Source organism: Lynx canadensis, chromosome B1, assembly GCF_007474595.2.
Source record: "Lynx canadensis isolate LIC74 chromosome B1, mLynCan4.pri.v2, whole genome shotgun sequence".
NCBI lineage: Eukaryota > Metazoa > Chordata > Mammalia > Carnivora > Felidae > Lynx > Lynx canadensis.
The window spans coordinates 50,590,368-50,607,736 of record NC_044306.2 but is presented as its reverse complement, the minus strand read 5'-3'; the positions used below and the strand labels follow the sequence as shown (position 1 = coordinate 50,607,736).

Genomic DNA, 17,369 nt, shown 5'->3' with positions numbered 1-17,369 from the left:
TGCCATTCCAAGTTTGGTCTGCAGACAGGCAGCATCTCTCTCAGGTGGTGATTGATAGAAGTGTAGCATATCAGGTTCCACCCCAGCACTCATGAGTCAAAATCTTCAGTTTATCAAGACCCCCAGGTGACTTGTATACACAGTCAAGTGAGCACTGTCCTAATCAACGGCCAGCTTGTTACACGAGCGTGTGCCTGTATGTATAACGTAGCCCGGATACAAGCGCATGCATGGGTCGGTGTCAGTAATGTATTCCCTGTGTGCAAAAGGCAGTTGTAAAGCTTGGTTCGCAGATTGGCATTTGTGTATTATGTAGTACATAATATTCTGATGTGCTGCTTGACGGTTATCCCCCCCCCCTTTTTTTTTTTAAAGAGAAGCAACACTGAATAACAGCCTGATGAGGCTAAGGGAACAAATTGTCAAAGCCAATCTGTTGGTGAGAGAAGCTAGTTACATTGCAGAGGAACTGGATAAAAGAACAGAGTATAAAGTAACCCTGCAGATTCCAGCCTCCAGCCTGGATGCCAACAGGAAGGTGAGGTTGCCATTCATGGAAGAGGCAAAGATGTCATTGGGGACATTGTCTATTTCACCAGTGTTATTAAACACCAGTGGATTTGCCCTTCTCCCCACCTGTACTTTCTGCAGTCTGTATCCTTTTGTACTTGCTCTCCAGTAGAGTTTATTTGCTTTTAATTCTCTGCCTCTGTGCATATATGTCCTTTGTCCACAAGAATATCCTCTCCACCTCCACCCACCACACTCTACCAATTTATTTCCCTCAACTCCCTTTCTTCCAGTTTGTTTAAATGATTTCTGAAAAGTCTTTCCTGATGAATCTTCTGAAAGTGGTGTTTCCCCTTCATTTTGTTACCACTGTACAACCCTCCTCCCTTAAGGTACCTGTTTATTTTACATAAACCATGTTATTTCCACTTGCTAACAGATTGCTGTGCAAAACTGTTTATTAGTTGTCTCATGTGTGTATTCATGGTCACAAATTTTTGTGGTATAATGTAATAAGCTTAATAAAATATAGAGGGAAGTTCCCATCAGAGTTTTCTATCCTTGCCATTCAGGTGTTTTCTTTGTTATTTAGGTTCTTTTCTAGCTCTCAATCATGTTCATATGTAATTTTTATGATAGAATGTTATATTCAGAAAAGTATTTTGAGGGTCTGTGTGCTTTGTTTCCCCTACAGTATTTGACACAGCAGAGGTTTAATGAATCCTTCTTGGGTGTTCTAATTTGATAGCAAGGACCACATCTATCTTTTTCTTGTGGCATCACAACATCAAGGTCAATGATTCCACAGAATAGGTATTTGGCAAATGTGATACTTAATGTTTTTAGTAATATAGGTATTGTGGATGTGATACATTCATTGCTTTATGGAGACTTGCATTTTTAAAAAAAATTTTATTTATTTGAGAGAGAGCATGCACATGCACATACAGGGGAGGGGCAGAGAGAGAGAGAGAGAGGGAGAGAGAATCCCAAACAGGCTGCATGCTGTCAGCACAGAGCCCGACATGGGGCTCTAACTTACAAACCGTGAGATCATGACCTGAGCTGAAATCAAGAGTTGGACACTTAACCGACTGAGCCACCCAGGTGCCCTGAGATTTGTCTTTTGGTATATATTCTGTGAACTTAGAACTTTATTTTGCTTGTTGGCATCTGTAGGGCAAACCATGGGTGCAGTGGGACTCAGACAAAAAGCAGTAGAGGAAAGCTAATCTTGGGCAGAAGGTATAGGGTTTATATTCTTCTAGAAGACTGAGCAGAGCAAGGTCTTTTTCCATTCTGTAGTGTTTGAGTTGGAAAAACAGAAACATAAACATTTTTCCCCCATTAAGCATGACTCTCTGTAGCTTTTTCTGTGTATCCTGGCTCGGACCTTGTTGGAAAGATCAACCCTGTCTCCAGGCAGCCAGGTCAACACCTAGAAGTGACGCAGGTCATTTTGGGCATCCCTCTCTCCCAGACACCTGGGAGTATGTTCATGGGGTATGTGATGGCCGGTAGAGATGATGCACATTGCTGGTGTTGAAGCAGCCATCGTTAACAGACGGCTACTAATCTACACTGCTATCATAGATTTACTAGATTAGTATTTTCAGATTTCACCTGGAGAGACGAGCTTGACAAGAAAGTATTTCTTAAGTAGAGAGTCTCCTTAACTCAGGCTGGGCCTTAACTCTTTTATCCAACAAAATCTTTTGGTTTTGGTATTTGAAAACTCTTCATTTCACTTAATGTCGTGTCCATGCTGTGCGCACCGTTATTTGTTCTGGTCTTACTCCTGACCTTGTACTCGCCTCTTTCTGGTGATTTTGGTGAGAGGCAGAAATTTCTTTTTTTTTTTTTTTTCTTTTTTCCAATTCTTATTGTAATTGCAGGAGGGCCAAGTCTTGATGCTTCAGCATATTGCTGGTTGCCATTTCCTCCTGGTTCTAGCATTCTCTGCCTGTAGTACCACTCTCTGCAGATCACTGATGAGCTTTTTGTATTGATTCCCTGGTTGGCTGAGTATTAGGTAGGGGAGTCTTTATAGTATGAGAGAATGGTAATTTTTGAGCTTCAGAATTCTAAAATCTTTGTTTCATCATGTAAATTCTGTTTCTTTGAAAATGATTATACGTGGGATGTTAAAGTAACATGGGTGTATTCACAGTCCCCTAAAGTTCCGAGTAGACATATCCAAACAGTTGGTAAATTATCTGGTGACTCTAAATTGATGAGTAACTGATAGATACGTCTCTCTGGGGGAGATTCACAGGGGTATTTTTATTTTCTACTTTGTGGTTTTAAAAACTTTTTTATATTAAAAACATTGCTTTTTTAAGCTGGAAAAACTTCATTAAGTTCTAGGTTTTTTTCTGGTGAGATTCATATAACGTAAAATTAACCATTTTAAAGCAAACAGTTCAGTGGCCTTTAGTGCATTCACAGTGTTGTGTGACCAGCATCTCTATCTAGTTCTATACTGTTCTTTTAAATTTTAAATTTTAAATTCAAGCTATGTGTATTTTTACGTTGGTGTCATTTGTTGCCTCCAAATGGGTAAATGGGATTCTTTTCATGGTTTGCTCTTTTAAACATTTTGTGTTTTGTACCACATTAACATACTACCCATTCAAAAAGATATTTAAATTCAAACTTGAAAGTAAAAGGTCATTTCTTAGCTCTCCATCCCAGCAAACTTTCCCTTCGCATTCAATGCTTATGACTCTTTTTCTACCCACTGGGACTCTGATCATATGATGGTCTGAATAAAACATTTTTAATATCCCATTAAACATGATTTAGTCTGTTAGGTTTTAGATTTAAATTTATATCCCATTTACTATATGAATAATATACTATGTAAATTTACTTTGTAAATTACATCTAATTTATATACTTAAATTTTGATCGCCATTGAATATAATGGCATCATATTAAGCTTGTAAGGTTTCTGGGAAGTTTTGCAGTGAACTGAATAGAGGATGATAGCAGCTTTAGTTTGGGTTGATGACATTTGACTGGTGGGTAGAGAATGGTCAGGGTTGACTTCCGTGATGGATATCTTTGTGTTTCACATGGTCACTCTTACTGTTTTACAGCGAGGCTCTCTTCTTAGTGAGCCTGCAATCCAGGTGAGAAGAAAAGGAAAAGGAAAACAGATTTGGTCTTTAGAAAAACTGGACAACAGATTGCTGGATATGAGAGACCTTTATCAGGAGTGGAAGGAGTGTGAAGAAGATACTCCAGTAAGTTATCTGAGAAAAAGGACTTAACCAGTAGTCATAGAAAGAATCAAGCAGGAAGGAGCCTAACCATTTTAGGGAAGAATTGTTCATTTTTCTAAAATAGTAATCCTGTTTCTAGAATAATACTTATTTTAACCTTCTAAATTGTTTTGCTAATCAAGAATATTCTTTCCTCTCCTCATTGTATGTTCTCTGGATTACTTGTAGAATCTTCTACATTCCATTCTAACATCTGTAGTTGTCATGTGTGTCTGGTCCTGTGCAGGACTGTGAATTTACTTAGGACAGAGACCAGGCCTTATTATCTCTCTTCCCACTTCTCCACACATTTAACCTTGCAAATAGTATCCTGTAGTATCACTTTTTTGAGTACAACATCAGTGGTACCTTAATATTTATACCATTAAGAGCAGATTTTGAAGGTGTTTTGATCCTAAAGTGGGTGATGTAGAGCTGTACTCTGGAACTTTCTCCTCAAGTTGCAGGTTTTCCCATTTAGGTCGGCCATGTACTTGTGCATATTTAAAACAGAAATACATGTTATGTATATTTATACAACTTTCAACACTGTTGGTCTTGTTTCCTCAGAGTTGTTTACTTCCTTAGCATCTTGTTTTTATTTTTTTTTAAATTTTTTTTTTCAACGTTTATTTATTTTTGGGACAGAGAGAGACAGAGCATGAGCGGGGGAGGGGCAGAGAGAGAGGGAGACACAGAATCGGAAACAGGCTCCAGGCTCCGAGCCATCAGCCCAGAGCCTGACGCGGGGCTCGAACTCACGGACCGCGAGATCGTGACCTGGCTGAAGTCGGACGCTTAACCGACTGCGCCACCCAGGCGCCCCAGCATCTTGTTTTTAAAAATAAATGTTTATTTTTCCAGATTGTCATAAAAAATGACTTTATAGTTAGATGACATTTTTTCTTAAATTTTTTTTCTTTTCTTCTGTATTTCTCTTGTATGTCAGCCTAGAAATAAAACAACATTAACAAATTACAAAAAAGCAAACCACTCTTGCATATGGGGTCAGCTCTCGTTAAGCAGCACCATTATCTTATGGTTTGGCAGGAACAAGTGGAATAGATATGAATGACAACTGAAGAGCACTTTTGTACACTCGACTTCTTTTTCTAGCCAATATGTGTTCTCTATTTTCATGGCAAGATTTCCACATAAAGGAGAAGAAATAAAGTAATGATATACTGAGATGGCTCTGTCATGGGTGAAGGATGCTGATCCCCATTCTGATGGGGATGAGGAAGAGGGAGTGGGTGTGACCCATTGTTGTACTTAAGCTGAGTGTGATCACTTTCTTACTGGCCATGAAAAGGTGGTAGTAGGTTGAATTAATTTGTTTTAAATTTTTTTTGAATGTTTATTTAGTTTTGAGAGAGAGAGAGAGCGAGCATGAGCGGAGGAGGAACAGAGAGAGAGGGAGGCACAGAATCCGAAGCAGGCTCCAGGCTCCAAGCTGTCAGCACAGAGCCTGATGCGGGGCTCGAACTCACAAACCGTGAGATCATGACCTGAGCCAAAGTCGGACGCTCAACTGACTGAGCCACCCAGCCTCCCTGAATTAATTTGTTTTAAGTGATTTCTGAAGTTGCGATGTTCCAAATCTCTTTAAAGGTCATACGGTCCTACTTCAAGCGTGCTGATCCATTCTATGACGAACAGGAAAATCACAGTCTCATTGGGGTGGCGAATGTCTTCCTCGAGTCCCTCTTCTATGATGTGAAGTTACAGTATGCTGTTCCAATTGTCAACCAGAAAGGAGAGGTTAGTTTTCTCTTTATGCCTTATACCCTGCAGAGAAAAGTTTAGGAAACATTACAGTGGTGGTAGTACGTTGTTGTGACTCTTTTTCATCAATAATAAGTGTTATTTATGTGTATTATTATTACCTGTATTTCCATCTGCTTGGTGGTGATTATTCCAAGTACTTTGAGGAAAAGTAACTGTTAGAACCTACACTTCTAAATTCTCATTTACCGTTAACCCAACCACCTGACTCTAAAATGGGAGAAATAACAAAATCCCATTTTTCTTCTCTTGTTATAGGTGGCAGGTCGGCTGCATGTAGAGGTGATGCGAATCAGTGGTGACATTGGGGAAAGGATTGCTGGAGGTGATGACACCACAGATCTCTCCTGTGATAAGGAAATCCAGGAGAATAGACTTGTGTGCATGGTAAGTCCCAGTTTCATTTAGAAGTAATGGAAGTGTGGTGGATTTTGAGGATTGTGGGTAGTTAGACAATAAATACTGTGTTCTCTTTCGAATTTTGAAATACCTGTCTCTAAAGAAATCTTTAGTATTGGTATTCTGGAGACCATATTTCATCAAATATACTGATTTACCAGTTAGGTACTTCTACTACCTTCCTCTTTGAAGTTTCAGATAAGTCACCTCTTTTTCCGGGACATTCTGCTCCAAAGTTATATGGATTTATGTTTATGTGAACTTCTCTGTAGAGAAACAAAGTTTTTTTCACATGGACCTCTTGACTTCTGCTGATGCTAGAAATTTACTCCAGTCTTGTTTCTGCTCCTAAGCTCCTATTATATAGAAGTCACTCTTCACGTGTTTTTCCATGTGTTTTTTGTTCCCCTTACCCATGTGCCTTTGTGTATGCTATTCCAGCATGTGCTCATCCCAAACCCTGCTCTTTCTGGTCTTTCCATGCATACAATTCAAGAGTATTTTTGAGTGATATCTGTTAGACATTGTGCTGAGAACATAAAGATGAATAAGACAGGATTTCTGCTGTCAAGGAGCAACCTGTGTAGTTTCTGTTTATGTGGAGGGGGACACACAAGAATCCAATATCGTGTGACCCAAGTGCTCTGAGAGAGGTTGAAAGAGTTGCTCTGGGACATAGAGGAGAGGTAATTAATTCAGAGAGTAAAGTCTGAGGAAAATTTCTGGAAGTGAGACTCAGAGTGAACTTGAAGGGGGGGCGGGGAACATGTGATATAAACCTCTTTCTCCATAGGGTACTATCATATTTTCATGGGTAACAGCTAGGTAGATCTTAAGTAGGTCATTACATTACTGAACTCCTACCCAATTGGTGTAGTTAGTGCCACCTCTGTCACTCATTAGGACAATGAAAAAACTCTTGCACATTTCCAAACAGTGTGGTGATCCAGTGTGCCATTGGTTGAGAATCTCTGTAGGACCCAGTTAAAAGGGTTTTTGAGGAAGAGAAATCCACGAGGATCATAGGACCAGTGTATGAGTGAGAAGAAGGCCATTAAAAGGTGAAATGAAGGAAGCCTAAACTTAACGTGTATTTCATAATCCATCCTTAGTCCAGTTCCGTGTCTCAGTAAATATTGGAGTTAATACTGAAATACTAAATTGGAATACTAAACACTGAAACACTAAATACTAAAATTGGAGTTAATACTGAAAAGAGTAAGTGAGGCATTTGCTGCGAGCGATGGGGAAGCTACTACAGCTGTTAAACATGTGCTCCTTTCTATGGGTCTTCGTATGTATTAAGAAGGCCTCGGATGTTTAAGTCAGGTGCTTCAGAATGTGGGGGAAAATTCTTAATTCACTAAAAGGTTAATCCTTACTGTATTATTCTTGATTCTAGAACATTTTCTCTGAGGTTGTATGATTATCAAAGGTGGAGACATAGACTTGATGACTCCATAATGGCTCCTTTTAAAAGTGATGGACTAGTAAATGCAACTATGTAAAAGTTTACCATTAGTAAGGTACCATACACAGATACAGTTTCACTTGAGAAAGTCAGAACTGAAAAAAAAGTAGTATATAGTGGGTAACATAAGCTTTAAAAAAAAAAGAATTTAAAATATTTTCAGATTTTTTTTAATGGAAGATATCAAACATATAAAAAAGTAGTGAGAAAAATGTTATTGATCCCTATTTACCCTCCCTCCACATTATCAACTCATGGTCAATCATGTCTGACTCATACACCCAAGCTGCTCTGTGCTGTCTGTTTCCCCTGGATTATTTTGAAGCTATTCCAGACATCATATTTCATCTGTAATAGTTTAGTATATATCTCCAAAAGAAGAGTACTTAAAAAAATAACTATTATACCATAATCTAAAATTAATACTTTCTTAATATCATGATTTACCCAGTTTCCTTGATTGGCTTGTGTGATGTGTCACTTAAATCTTAATCTTTAGATTTAGATCTGAATCTAAAGTGTCACTGGCCTTGTGCTGGCTTGCTTCTTCTCTTGTTATCTCTCTCTCTCTTACCCTATAGTTTCTTTATTTTAGAAACTGACTTACTGGTCTTGTATTATCTCATAATCTAGATTTTGCTGATTGGTATTATTGAATGTGTTAAACTGGTAGTTAGATATGAAGGTGATAATATGGGGAAGGGGAGTAGCAAGGGCATTTTATAGGTGTTGGTGTGTTCTTCCATCCGCAGTCATATTATGTCTGGTTTTCTTCTGGAGATGTTAGCAATTACTGATGATTATTACCTAGATATTTCATTAGGAGTTAGAAAAGAATGATACTATAATTCTATCACCATTTGTTAGCTAGAATTCTTCTCTAGATTCTTGGGAGGGAAGCAAACCATAAGAGATGCTTAAATACAGGGAACAAACTGAGGGTTGTTGGGGGCATTGGGGGAGAGGGGAAAATGTGTGATGGGCATAGAGGAGAGCACTTGATGAGATGAGCACTGGGTGTTGTATATAAGTGAAAACGGGAATCTACCCCCAAAACCAAGAGCACACTGTACACACTGTATGTTAGCTAATTTGACAATAAATTATATTAAAAAAATAGAACTCTTCTCTAGATTCTAGAGAGAATCTTCCTATTATATCAGCTATTTTGTTCTTCAGGGATACAATTTGTATAGGAAAGGCAGGGTAAATGTTGCATTCTTTTCTCCTTTTTTTAAAAAACTAATTTTCAGGGCACCTGGGTGGCTCATTCGGTTGAGCAACCGACTTTGGCACAGGTCCTGATCTCATGGTTTGTGAGTTCAAGCCCCATGTCGGGCTCTGTGCTGACGGCTCAGAGCCTGGAGCCTGCTTCCGATTCTGTGTCTCCCTCTCTCTCTCTCTGCCCCTCCCCCACTCATGCTCTGTCTCTCTCTGTCTCAGAAATAAATAAACATTGAAAAAAAAAATTTAAACTAATTTTCAAAATAATTAATTGGTTTTCCTACAAACATACAAAAGTGGCCAGTGAGGTGTTTGTTGTTTTTTTTTGGTTTTTTTTTTTTTTTTTTTTGGCCAAATGTCATTGTGAACTCTTTGATTTAAAAATATTTGATGTGTTTTGATCCATTGTATTTATTACCTATATTGAAGCTCAAATTATCCCATCTTTGGCCTGTGGGCTCCTCTTCAGTTGTCTCTTGAGTCCTTTTGACACAGACGTAACCCTCATAGACTATGCTACAAGCTTTCTTGCTTCCTGGTATGATGAATATTCTAGTTTCATTCTGGACATTTCCTCTCCCAGAAGAACTAGAATCAGCTATGTCTCCAAGGAACCTAGTTCCTTTCAGTGGAAAGTGTTTTTTAGAGACCATATTGTAAGCATATAATAGTCTTTTGTGTAAAATGAGGAAGACAGACTATATGACAATAAAATATTGGTGGGAAAAACAAATCATTCTGGGACATTTAACAATAATAGGTATCACCAGCTTATAACAGCAGTCTAGATTTATTTTTCTATGATGAAAGATAAGTGTGCACATATTCACATATTGATGTTTTCAATTACATTAAATTAAATTAGTGTATTTTAAAACCCCAAACAACATGTCTTCTGACATTCCTGGGCTTTATAATGAACAGTGGCAAGTCGAAATCTGTGGTATTCTGACACCTTGTGGTGATTTTGATTTCTGTATGTAGAAACTTAAAAAGCAAAAAGACCCAAAAACTATGTTCTGGATGCAGGATATTCCTCATTCCTGGTATTCTTCGTTCCTGGCAGTCTTATTCCTGATAAGTTGCCTGTAGGATATAGTTCAGCATATGAAATCTTTTTAATTTATTTCAACCTTAAAATTGAGATTGATTTCTAAGGGAAAAAAATTGGCTTTCCGATGGAATTTAATCACAAAGAATAGTATCAAACATCTGTCCACTCAATGCTTTGATGTGTTTTCATTTCATTCCATTAGTATGGTCAGTACTCAGGCCAGTATCATTAGGTAGCTGTCCTGTTTCACATAGGAGAAGTCTCAGCCTGAGGAAACCAAGAATTTAATCTGTTCAAAAGCAGAAGCTAACATGTGACAGAGATTTTTATTTAGATTTATGTTCTACAGAAATCTTGTAATCTCCTCAAACACCATATTGTCTCACCTTAAAGAATATAATAAAAAAATTTTAAACACTTAGTGAAAAAGCAATGGTTTTTTAAATTTAACAAAAAATTAATTGCCAAACACTGATTGCTCTATTGGGTTTAGACGAATAAAATGCATTAGTCAATCTGTCTTTTTTGTAGCCTATCAGGGGAATTGCTATCTGAATGTCTCAAAATCTTGTTGCCATTGTAGGGAATAATGAATAATAATGGAGTTCTCCACCATTGCTTACCCCTTATGTACCTGGTATAGGAGAAAATAGTCCTCTACTTTGCATGATATTCTGTCTTATTATTGCTTCCTGAAATGTTAAGATGATTACATTTGTGGTTGCTGAACTATACCAACTTCAGCCACATATTCAAGTTTATTTTTATTAAATTTATTTACTGGAGGGGCGCCTGGGTGGCGCAGTCGGTTAAGCGTCCGACTTCAGCCAGGTCACGATCTCGCGGTCCGTGAGTTCGAGCCCCGCGTCGGGCTCTGGGCTGATGGCTCAGAGCCTGGAGCCTGTTTCCGACTCTGTGTCTCCCTCTCTCTCTGCCCCTCCCCCGTTCATGCTCTGTCTCTCTCTGTCTCAAAAATAAATAAACGTTGAAAAAAAAAATTAAAAAAAAAATTTATTTACTGGAGACACAGTACATCATACAACATGCAGGAAGTGACTAAGTGAAAAACATAATAAATAATCAATGCTCAGTCATGAAAGTCAGCCCCTAATCAATTATAAAATCAGAATTTAGTTTTGCTCAATCAATTTTAGAATTTAATTTCTGTCATAGCTGGAGGAGTTTTAGAATGTCACAACTTATCACAAAAATTCCAACTTAAAAATCAACTTGACACTGCCTGCCAAAAGAAATATTTAGAATATTTGACTGCTTTAAAATCCATTATGGGCATTTATTCTTGGCACATTTGGGTCTAATTAGACATACATTTCTTTCTCTTTTCTTTTCTTTTCTTTTCTTTTCTTTTCTTTTTTCTTCTCTTCTCTTTTCTTTCTTTTATAGTAGGCTTCATACACAGTGCAGAGCCCAACACAGGGATTGAACTCATGACCCTGAGACCAAGACCTGAGCTGAGATCAAGAGTTGGACATTTAACTGGCCAAGCCACTCAGGCACCCCTGATTAGACATATATTTCTAATTGCATGTTGTTATCACAAAGCCCTGCGCTCCTACAGTCCAGGGTGCATTTCCTTTGATTCATCTCTTCCCTGAATCTGTGTGGAGGAGGCATTCAGTAAGAGTTGGTACAGAGATGGTCAGCATTCACCATCTTTAATCTCCATTTATCCCTTCAGATCTTCAAAGTATACATTCCCAAGGCGTTTTAAATTTTCCAGAAAATCCTCTAGTAGCATATAATATTCTACTCAAGAACCTTATTCTTTCTTATTCTTTAAAATATCAAATAAATGTTTTTCGCCCTTTACTGAATATTCCTTATTGTCATGGATGCTGATTTCTTTCTTCATAAATCATTCTTAACACTCTTATGTTCTTATGACACATCCATAGTTAGCCAAATTCATATCATTGAATGGTGTTGATGTTGAGAACCTTCTTTTTTCTCAGTTAATTATAATTAATAATAATATGATGATGATGATGAGGTTGATGGTGATGATGATGTAGTTATAAGAAGCTAGAATTGCTCTGTAGATACTTGAAAACATCCAAGTCAAGGTGGTGTTACTCTCTTGTCAACCTCTCACTAAATATAATAGTTGTCGTCACCTTTTCACAGATGCAGAAATACAGTCCCTGAGTGAATGGGATTTGGTCAATAAAAACCAATAGTTGGTGACAGAGTCAAGACTGGGGTCCATCTCTAACTCAGAGTACTTGTTGCACCTTTACTGAGTTAAAAACAAATAGAGCCTTCCTTTTCCTTCAGGTTAAAATACTTCAAGCCACTGGCTTGCCACAGCATCTGTCCCACTTTGTGTTCTGCAAATACAACTTCTGGGACCAACAGGAGCCAGTAATTGTTGCACCTGAAGTTGATACCTCCTCCTCCTCTCCTGTCAGCAAGGAGCCTCAATGCATGGTTGTCTTTGATCACTGCAATGTAAGTTTGTTTTCCAGACTCCGTCAGCATTTAAATACTTAGGTAAAAACAAAACTGTAAAGTGAGCAATATTTTGTTGAATAATTTGGTATCAATATATATCTTTTTAAAAATTTTTTTTTATATTTTGAGAGAGAGAGCACTTGCAAGCAGGGAAAGGGCAGAGGGAGAGGGAGAGAGTCCTAAGCAGGCCCCATACTCAGCAGGGAGCCCTACTCAAGGCTTAATCTCACGACCATGAGATCATGTCCTGAGCTGAAATCAAAAGTCGGATGATTAACTGACTGAGCCACCCAGGTGCTTCTTCCTTACAGTTTTCTTAATAACATTTCTTTTCCATAGCTTACTTTATTGTAAGAATACAGTATAGGATATACATAACATACAAAATCTGTGTTTATCAACTGTTTAGGGGTGCCTGGGTGTCTCATTCAGTTAAGTGTCCAACTTTGGCTCAGGTCATGATCTCATGGCTCGTGAGTTCAAGCCCCGCGTTGGGCTCTGTGCTGACAGCTGAGAGGCTAGAGCCTGCTTCAGATTCTGTGTCTCTCTCTGTCTCTGCCCCTCTCCTGCTCGCACTCTGTCTCTCTCTCAAAAATAAATAAACATTAAAAAATTTTTAAAAACCTTTATGTTAGTGGTAAGGCTTTCTGGTCAATGGCAGGTTATTAGTAGTTCAGTTTGGGGGGGAGTCCAAAGTTCTGTGTGGAGTTTTGACTGCACGGGGTTTTGGTAACCCTTGCGTTGTTCACGGGTCGGCCATATATACTCTTCTCAACGGAATCCATGTGTTGAGTTAGAGTACTGGAGAGATTGTCATCTAAAAATTGTAAGAAACTAGTGTTTTTGAGAAAATGAAGATAGAAAAGAGACAATGATGAACTTCATTGAACACCTGATGCCCTGCTAAGCGGTTTATATTATTCTTCATCTGATCTTTACCACTGTTGTATTTGATGATAGTGCTTTTATTGTTTTAGCAGCAGCAGTCAGTTCAGAGAAGTCAGTTTACCTGTGGCGAGTGATTAAAAGAGCCAGGATGGTCAGACTGTCGATTCTGTTTTTCTAGTGAACCACAGTTGATCCATCTCATTTCTTTCAAGAGAGAGGTCTCTTTTTCATCTATTTTAAACATAGAAATACCTTTGTGTGTTCAAGACCAAGAGAGAGAGTGTGGATTTTATGACTTTTTAAAATAAACTGTTTTGGAACTTAATAATTATTGCATATATATACTTATATATCTTATATCTTATAAAGATGGATAGGTTGGGAGAATTTTTAAAAATTGGGTGATTTTTTTTTTTGCACTGATAATCATTATTTATTCCTGCTCTCCTGTTATTGGAGATAATTGTGTCCTAAAGCTAGAAAAATTGTTATTCTAACACTGTTACCTTATTGCATGTAATAACTTTTATATGAAGACATTGTAGATCATTGTTGGAAATCTTTTTTTTTTTTTTTTTTAAAAAAAAAACGTTTTTTTATTTATTTTTGGGACAGAGAGAGACAGAGCATGAACGGGGGAGGGGCAGAGAGAGAGGGAGACACAGAATCGGAAACAGGCTCCAGGCTCCGAGCCATCAGCCCAGAGCCTGACGCGGGGCTCGAACTCACGGACCGCGAGATCGTGACCTGGCTGAAGTCGGACGCTTAACCGACTGCGCCACCCAGGCGCCCCTCTTTTTTTTTTTTTTAAGTAGGGTCCATGCCCAGTGTGGGGTTTGAACTCACAACCCTAAGATCAAGAGTCACATACTCTACCGGCTGAGCCAGCCATGCACCTCTCATTTTTGGAATTCTTAATATAACTATTTATACTTTTAAAATAGCTTCCCAAATATTGCTAACAAAATAGAATACAGTGCTGGTCTTTCACAACAGATTTTCAAGGCGAAAAGTTTTTTTTTTAAATCAGAGTTACAATTATATTTAAAGTCAAGAACCTTAGACCTTCTGAGCACTCATCATGCATGTTCAAAGATTCTGTTTTAGAACTAAAACATTTTTTTTCCATTTCTCTTCTCCATAATGGAGTAGATATGTGATGGTGGGTATGAATAATCATAAGGTTATCAGAAGGTATTTCCTCTTTTGTCATTATTTTCTTTTAGGAGTTTTCTGTTAACATTACTGAAGACTTCATTGAGCATCTTTCAGAAGGGGCATTGGCAATTGAAGTATATGGCCATAAGATGAATGATCCTCGGAAAAACCCAGCCCTGTGGGATTTAGGGATTATCCAAGCAAAAACACGTAGTCTTCGGGACAGGTGAATTTTGGATACCATCTGATTCCATTTATAATTTTAAAGAGTTGCTAGAGATTAATACTGTTATTTATAAAGGTAACCCTTTCCTGAACATTACTAGTGTTCCAGGGATAGATGGTATTATTTCCAGAGTATTTAAAGCACAGTTAAACTTCCTTGAAAGAGTGAAGGAAGAGAAGTTAAATGTATAGATAGTTAAGAATAAAGAATGAATGAATTTTTAGAGAATAGTTGCTTAGCATTACTTTTTTTTTTTTTAAGTTTATTTTGAGAGAGACAGAGACAGTGCAAGCAGGGGAGGGGCAGAGAGAGAGGTGGGGAGAAAGAGAGAATCCCAAGCAAGCTCCATGCTGCCAGTGCAGAGTCCAATACAGGACTTGAACCCATCAAACTGTTGAGATCGTGACCTGAGCTGAAACCAAGAGTCAGATGCCTAACAGACTGAGCTACCCAGGCACCCCATTCTGAATTACTTCTAGTTAATCAACTAGAGGGAGAATGGATCATGATATACCTGAGAATTCAGGTTTTACTTATTTTGTCTTTAGCTCAAAGTTCTTTTGAAATTCTATCAGTCATCGCTTCTCAGCCTTTTGGCTAAGATCAAGTGTGAAATGCCATCAGTCATGGAAGGAAGCAGGTTTATTTGTTGACCAGAATTTTAAAAAGAAAAGTTGAAGGGGAATGACTGAAAGAGCATATATTTGTGCTTTTCATTTTATTATAGAAGAGAACCAGATTTTCTTTTCTTGCATGTAGAAAGTTTTAGCAACTCCTAAACTTAGACATTGAGACTTTTTTCTTGATTCTTTTACTGACCTGAGCAAAGATACTTGTCAAGTTACCAAAGCATATATAGCACTACCTTTATCTATGAAAAGATAATCACTGTACTTGCTTCTGTGCATCTGATTACCATGTTTGGATTTTTGAATAACCACTTTGGAATATATAATCATCATACCTTTTTTTTTTTAACGTTTTTTTATTTTTGAGAGAGAGAGAGTGTAAGCGGGGGCGGGACAGAGAGAGAGGGAGACACAGAACCCGAAGCAGGCTCCAGGCTCTGAGCTGTCAGCACAGAGCCCGATGCAGGGCTTGAACTCACGAACCATGAGATCATGACCTGAGCTGAAGTCGGAGGCTTAACTGACTGAGCCACCCAGGCACCCCATTATCATACCTTTTAGAATGAATTAAAAGAACTATTTCTAGTTCTGATGTTAAATTTGTTTAATTTTGCTTTTAATTATATGTGCTAGTATGTATTTGTGTATTACTCACTGAATCAGATCATTCTACTGAATTAGTTTGTTTGGAGGTCATTATCATTGCTAGTTGTCATGTGAAAGATCCTAAGCTGTCTGTGCTGAAATAGAAATGTATGATTTTCCAAGAACTTCACGTATTTCCTAGATGGAGTGAAGTCACCAGAAAAGTGGAATTCTGGGTCCAAATCTTGGAACAGAATGAGAATGGTGAATACTGCCCTGTAGAAGTAATTTCTGCAAAGGATGTGCCAACAGGAGGAATCTTTCAACTCCGGCAGGTAACAAAATTGTGAATGTTATCATTCTGAATGTTAACATTAAATTCTTTGGCACCATAAAGCTTAATATTGGATTCCTATTAGCGGAAATGTCATTGATAATGAAATCTAGACTGGCCAAGTCCATTTTTTGTATTAAAATTGTCTCCTACTTCATGTCTATTTTCTTTCATTTAAAAAAATATTGCTGTGTGGGACACCTGGGTGGCTCAGTCAGTTAAGTGTCTGACTTTGGCCGAAGTCATGATCTCACAGTTCGTGGGTTCGAGCCCTGCATCGGATTCTGTGCTGACCACTCAGAGTGTGGAGCCTGCTCTGGATTCTGTGTCTCTGCCCCTCCCCCACTCACACTCTGTCTCTCTCTCAAAAATAAATAAATGTTAAGAAAAAAAATATTGCTATTTATAATACTTTAAAATTAGCACCCGATAGGTTTAGTAAGAAAAAAGATAAGCTTAAAGAACAACTTAGAATTGAATTATGGCCAATAATAGAAACATTAAGCAGCATTAGAATATTTATAAGGACAAGGAGAAGCATTGTGATGTGGCAGAAAGAACAGGCACTTCACAGTCTAACATGCCAGGGTTCAGTTCTGGTCTCCCACTGCCTAGCTGTAAACCTGTGAGCAAGTTCAGTCACTTCTCAGAATCTTTCCTTAGGTATACAGTGGAAAGTGTGATGATAACACCAACTTTGTAGGACAGGTGTGAGGTATAGAGATACTGTGTATGAAGCCCAGTGCTTGGTACTTGGGAAATGAAAGGGTTTTTTTTCTGTCTAGACCCAATTCTCTGATTATCTGTAGATACCAACTGGGTGTCCTACAGTTCAGTTCGGTTTGAATTGAAACCTCAGTTCACTCATAGTTAGTGTCAGACTGCACAGGTTTAAGGGCTTAGACTCAGCACAAGATTGTCCTCATTTCAGATGCCAGTTGCAAGTATCTGGTCCTCAATTCTGTCTAGCTTGGCTACAAAATCGGAGGTTCACCCAACTCTCCTCCCCTTTACTTACTATTTGTAGTTTCCATAATAAAGGATACAGCTCAGGAATAGCCAGAAGGAAGAGATGATGGGACAAAGTATGGGAGGAGGGATAAGGAGCTTCGGCATCCTCCCTTTGTATGCCGCCCTCCCACCACCTTGTTTTGTTCACCAACCTGGAGGCTCACTGAACCTCATTGTTTGTAGGTTTTTATAGATCATCATTATGTAGGCATAACTGATGAGTGATTAACTCAGTCTCCATTCTTTCTCTGCTCTCTCCTGAGGTTTTGGGGTGGACCTGACAGTTCCAGACTTCTGATCAAGGCTTGTTTTTTTTGGACTATTGGCCCCTCTCCTGAAGCTATCTAGGGGCTTGCC

At 38.3% G+C, this 17,369-nt stretch overlaps 1 protein-coding gene and 1 pseudogene across 1 annotated transcript in view; both read left to right on the top strand.

Moving 5' to 3' along the window:
- The window catches only part of KIF13B (kinesin family member 13B), a 204,537-nt gene that overhangs the window by 117,033 nt on the left and 70,135 nt on the right, over positions 1-17,369 (top strand). Inside the window, 7 exon segments of the mRNA XM_030312696.1 lie at positions 376-538; positions 3,612-3,758; positions 5,388-5,537; positions 5,820-5,948; positions 12,005-12,178; positions 14,296-14,453; positions 15,870-16,002. Coding sequence (XP_030168556.1) covers positions 376-538; positions 3,612-3,758; positions 5,388-5,537; positions 5,820-5,948; positions 12,005-12,178; positions 14,296-14,453; positions 15,870-16,002 — 1,054 coding nt within the window.
- Positions 15,031-15,200, top strand: LOC115513252 (annotated as a pseudogene).